The sequence below is a fragment of the Saccopteryx bilineata genome, chromosome X (genome assembly GCF_036850765.1).
Source record: "Saccopteryx bilineata isolate mSacBil1 chromosome X, mSacBil1_pri_phased_curated, whole genome shotgun sequence".
NCBI lineage: Eukaryota > Metazoa > Chordata > Mammalia > Chiroptera > Emballonuridae > Saccopteryx > Saccopteryx bilineata.
The window spans coordinates 146550181-146555180 of record NC_089502.1 but is presented as its reverse complement, the minus strand read 5'-3'; the positions used below and the strand labels follow the sequence as shown (position 1 = coordinate 146555180).

At 50.3% G+C, this 5000-nt stretch overlaps 1 protein-coding gene across 4 annotated transcripts in view; it reads left to right on the top strand.

Moving 5' to 3' along the window:
• Positions 1–5000, top strand: part of XG (Xg glycoprotein (Xg blood group)) — a 43390-nt gene that overhangs the window by 27442 nt on the left and 10948 nt on the right. For all 4 annotated transcript variants that reach the window (XM_066249881.1, XM_066249878.1, XM_066249880.1 and 1 more), the window contains 2 exons: positions 336–398; positions 2530–2589. In XM_066249881.1, the coding sequence (XP_066105978.1) occupies positions 336–398; positions 2530–2589 (123 nt within the window). The remainder of the gene's footprint in view (positions 1–335; positions 399–2529; positions 2590–5000) is intronic.

Here is a 5000-nt window from a genome sequence, read left to right as displayed (position 1 = left end):
CAGAGAGGAAGGAGAGGGGGAGGGGTGGAGAAGCAGATGGGCGCTTCTCCTGTGTGCCCGGGCCAGGAATCGAACCCGGGACTCCTGCATGCCAGGCCGATGCTCTACCACTGAGCCAACCAGCCAGGGCCTTGTGCTTCTCTTTATGGGAGCGCCGTCCTGAGCTCAGGGCACGACGTCCCGTCCTGAGCTTAGGGCCACCCAACAAGCACCTGAGGGTGGGAGCCTGTTTCTCAGCTCAGCTCCTGCCCACGGGTCCCTCACGTGAGCCGGGGGGCCCAGGACGGTCGCCCGTGTCCTCCCAGTCAGAAACCATTCTGTGCTCCACCCCGCAGGTTACTACGGTGACGGCGGCGATGGCGGAGGCGGCTACCAGCCCAGGCCCAGACCACCGGCAGGTACGTGCGTGTGGGCTTCTTCAGCCGACCTGGGAGAGTGTCTCTCCCCCCCCCCGCCCCAGCCTGGGTGCACGGGCCGCCCCTGTGGGAGACGGACCTGCAGTCTCTCCCTGGACGATTCCATTTAAAGCCGCGTTGTCTCGCTATAAAACGCATGTGTGTGTGTAAGTGTGCACACACGTTTGTCCATGCGCACCGTTATACAGACACTGAAATACACACCTGTCTATACACGTGTGCACGCCTGTCTTTACCGAGACGTCTGTGTATGTCTGTATCTCTCTACCTCTCGTTTAAAATGTTTATGTGCATTGTGAAGTGATTGACAGGTAGCATTCTGTAAGTTTAAGGCAGGGGTCGGGAACCTATGGCTCGCGAGCCAGATGTGGCTCTTTTGGTGGCTGCATCAGGCTCGCAGACAAATCTTTAATAAAAAAGTAATAATGTTAAAAGTATAAAACATTCTCATGGATTACAATCCATTCATTTCCTACTGCTCCTGTTCATGGTTGCGGGTGGCTGGAGCCAATCACAGCTGTCCTCCGGGACAACACCACATTTTTATTGGATAATGTGTAACGTACATGGGTCGTTGTATGGCTCTCACGGAATGACATTTTAAAATATGTGGCGTTTGTGGCTCTCTCAGCCACAAAATTTCCCGACCCCTGGTTTAAGGTGTACCCTATGCTGATTTGACACATATCTAAAATATTGCAACATCACCACCACTGGGGGTCGGCTGACATGATTAGTAATTAGGGCAATCTCATGTGATTACCAATCATTTTCTTTTGTGTATGGTGAACATTTAAAGTCTATTCTTTTTATATCAATTCTCATGTATACATACCTTCGTAAGTATGTATTCTTTTTATACACATACACATTTACAAATATATACACATAAGTATACACCTTATATATATGCACATATATAATAATAAATATTATGTAACTAATATTAAGGAAAACATGTAACTTATATATAAGAATACATCTTATACATACTTATATAGCTTTATACATACATACATATATATTTATGCATGTGTGTATATATTTTTTTACATATGCATGTCTCTATATTTTATAATATATATACTTATATATATGCACACATCTCTATATAGGAACATGTATATATTTGTGTATGTGTTTATAGGTGTGTACAGTAGTATAAAATTATGGCATTATATACGTTCATATGTGTATATTTATATGTGCATGTTTATCTATATACATGGTATATACTTTCATATATGTATGTATGTGACATGTTATATACATGTGTATTATATTTGCATATAGTTTATATGAGTGTATATACACATTGCTGCATATACATTTATGTATATGTGTATATATTGATGTTACATATACATTTATTTTTATATATATACACCTTTGTATATGTGTGATTTTTTTCATATCCTGCATCTTTATATTTTCACGCTTCTCTACATCCATATATATTTATAGCTTCACACACACACATGCACACGTGTGCACGTTCAATGTAGCGTGTGACGTTTCTCCTCTGTTTAGTTCTGTGATTTCACAGTAGGCGAGTTCAGGGGCCCGCCCACGCCCTGTGCCAAGCGGCATGTGTGTCTGTCCAAACAAACGGGCCACACCCAGTCCCCTGCTTCTGCGATGGGCAAAGGCAGGAAATAAATGTAGGGCTTCGTCCTGAAGGTTGGCAACCACAGTGACCAGGACAAAAAAAAGAAAATGAAATTAAAATGTCTCGTCTTTCATAAAAAGCGCCCTCAGTTAGGACTCTCCGCGGAACTTCTCCCGTGTGGGGGTGACCCTGTATGTGATGAGGGTGCAGGGAGGCGCAGGGGAGGTTGGAGGGGGCATCTGAGAATTTAAATAACTGCCCAACACTTGGGGCATCTGGAGCCACGGCCGCAGGACCTGGCTTGACCTTTCCCACCAGGACGCCACGACTTGGGGTGGCACCCTGGAACATGCCCGGTAGCCCCTGCCCGGCCGCCCTCTCAGGCACTCTTTGGGGTGACCCTTGGGCCTGGCTTTGCTGCCATCGCCCGGGTCCGGGAGACACCTTCCATGAGCCCCACGCTCTGCGGATGAAACACCCCTCAACTAACCTTCTCGCCTGCAGGAGGCGGCGGCGGTGGTGGCGGCTACCAGCCCGGTTACGACGGCTACGGAAACTCACACGGTATGCCCAGCACGGGGTGGGGAGGCACAGTGGGCGGTGGATTAGGGGATCATAAGCAGAGCTCCCGGTGGGGTTCCCCACAGTCGCTTCTTCCTGGGGCCCTGGGCGTGGCGCTCTCTCTGCTGGTGTCTGTCTGCTGAGCCCTCTCGGCTATGACTGCTCCTCCTCTGTCCTCTCTTCAAGACCCTGGCTGCTGTCCACATAGCTGTGTCCAGGGACAAAGGAACAGAGAGAGAAAAAGAAAGAAAGAGAGACAGAGAGAGAGAGAGAGAGAGAGCAATGAGTTGGGAATCCCTGCATTAGGCAGCTCACTCTCTCAAAGGGACGAGAGGCATGTTGGGGCCATGGGTGACCCCAAGATTGACAGGCACCTCCGATACAAGCCACAGATGGGGCCCTTGTCCAGCGCACACTTTTCTCAATGAGGTCAGTGGACCTCGAGGGCGTCTGATGCTCTCTGGTTCTGGCAGGGTAGACTTGGGTATAAAATGTCACAGCCGAGGTCCTCGCTGGTGGCTTCATCCATAGAACATTGGCCCGGCCTGCGGATATCCTCAGTTTGATCCCCGGTCAGGGCACACAGGAGAGGTGACCATCTGCTTCTCCCCCCCCCCCCTCCTCCAGCTCCCCCTTCTCTCTCTCTCTTCCCTTGTCACAGGTAGCGGCTCAATTGCTTTGAGCATGGCCCTGGGCGCTGAGAATAGCTCTTTTGGAGTGCACCAGTCTCAGGCACTAAAAATAGCTCAGTACTCAAGCATCGGCCCCAGGTGGGGTTTGCTGGGTGGACCCCGGTTAGGGCGCATGCGGGAGTCTGTCTCTCTCTCTCCCCTCCTCTCACTTAAAGAAAAAAGTCACAGCTGACAAAATGCAACAGGTTGTTTGCTTCATTGACCTCTAACTGACGTCTTTAAGCTCTTTAGTTTGTATCTCAATACATGTGTATGTTCCAAAACCATCACCCCAATGACTCTAGTTAACAGCCAACACCTGACATGGCTACAAAATTTCTCTCTTACATTGAAGGCTATTAAGATCTACTCTTCTTTGCAACTTTCAGATACGATACCATGTTGCAACTCTATAACATAATATCTTTTTAACTATCGTCACCCTCCCTGTCCACATTATATCCTAAACCTGAATTCTTTTGTAATTGGAAGTCTGTACATTTTCAACACCTGTCATCCACCAATCAATCTATGGATTCATTTTAAATGATGATGATGATGATAGCCATGTGCTGTTTGACATTTGCTCAGCGTTTTTTTTTGAACACCTTCAATTAAGTTGAAGGGGACTCTTTTGGGTGGAAACCAACCTTTGTAACGAGCTTCTTCACTGGGAAACGGTGACTCCGTTTTATACGATGGAGTCAAGCATGGTGCCCACACCGTGTCCACGTGAAGGGCTGGACGTCTGTCACTGTAGAGGTGGCCTCGTCCCCGTGACCCTGTCCCTACGAGGTGGGCAAGAGAGAGAGAGAGAGAGAGATAGAGAGAGGACACGTGACCCGATGTAGTAATGCAACCTTTTGTCATTCTGTCCTGAACGAAATCGCGGGGAAAAAGCACATTCAATATTTACGCAGATACCGTGTGGAGTGCTCTGTTATTCTGTTCTTGGACACCCCAACTTTTTGCAGCCCAGGAAACCTTGCTCTTGGGAGGGGGAGTGTCTGCCCCCCCCCCTGCACACACACCCCTGAAGTTCAGCCTCCGTGTGGGTCCTTCCTACTCCGTGTTCCTCCGTTCTGTGCGAGATTCATACATGAGAAATAAATGACTCGGCCCCTAGCGGTCTCGGAGCCCCAACTGGATCCCCCGTCCGTCCGTCCGTCAAAGCTCACTCTCCGCATGATCTTTTCTCCCGGGGGGGGGGAGAGGCTGGCTGTTCTCTGGCCCCCCAAGCTGGGAGAGGCTCTGAGTCAGCGAGCAGGAGCCCAGATTCTGGTTCCTGGAACCTCTCGGTGAGTCACTGGGCTGGGCTGCTCCGTGTTCCTCCTGTTCCCTCCTCGGACCAGAAGGCCCACCCAGGGCCCGGGGCTGGCCCGTTTTTATTTTTTTACTTTTTTTAGGAGCTGGATTTTAAGGGCCAGGTTTCTCCAACAGGAACTGTCTTCGTCCACGCAGGCTCACAGAATAAACGGCCCCCAGTGGGGCAGCTGACACAACAGACCTGTGTGTCCACCGGTTCCTGGGGGCTGGAGTGTGAGACCCGGGTGGGGGCAGGGCTGGGTCCCCCTGAGGCCTCTCTCCTGGGCGTGCAGACGGCTGTCTCCTCCCCGGGTCCTCACACGGCCGTCCCTCTGTGTGTGTCTGTGTCTCCTCCCCGGGTCCCCACACGGCCGTCCCTCTGTGCGTGTCTGTGTCTCCTCCCTGGGTCCTCACACGGCCGTCCCTCTGTGTGTGTGT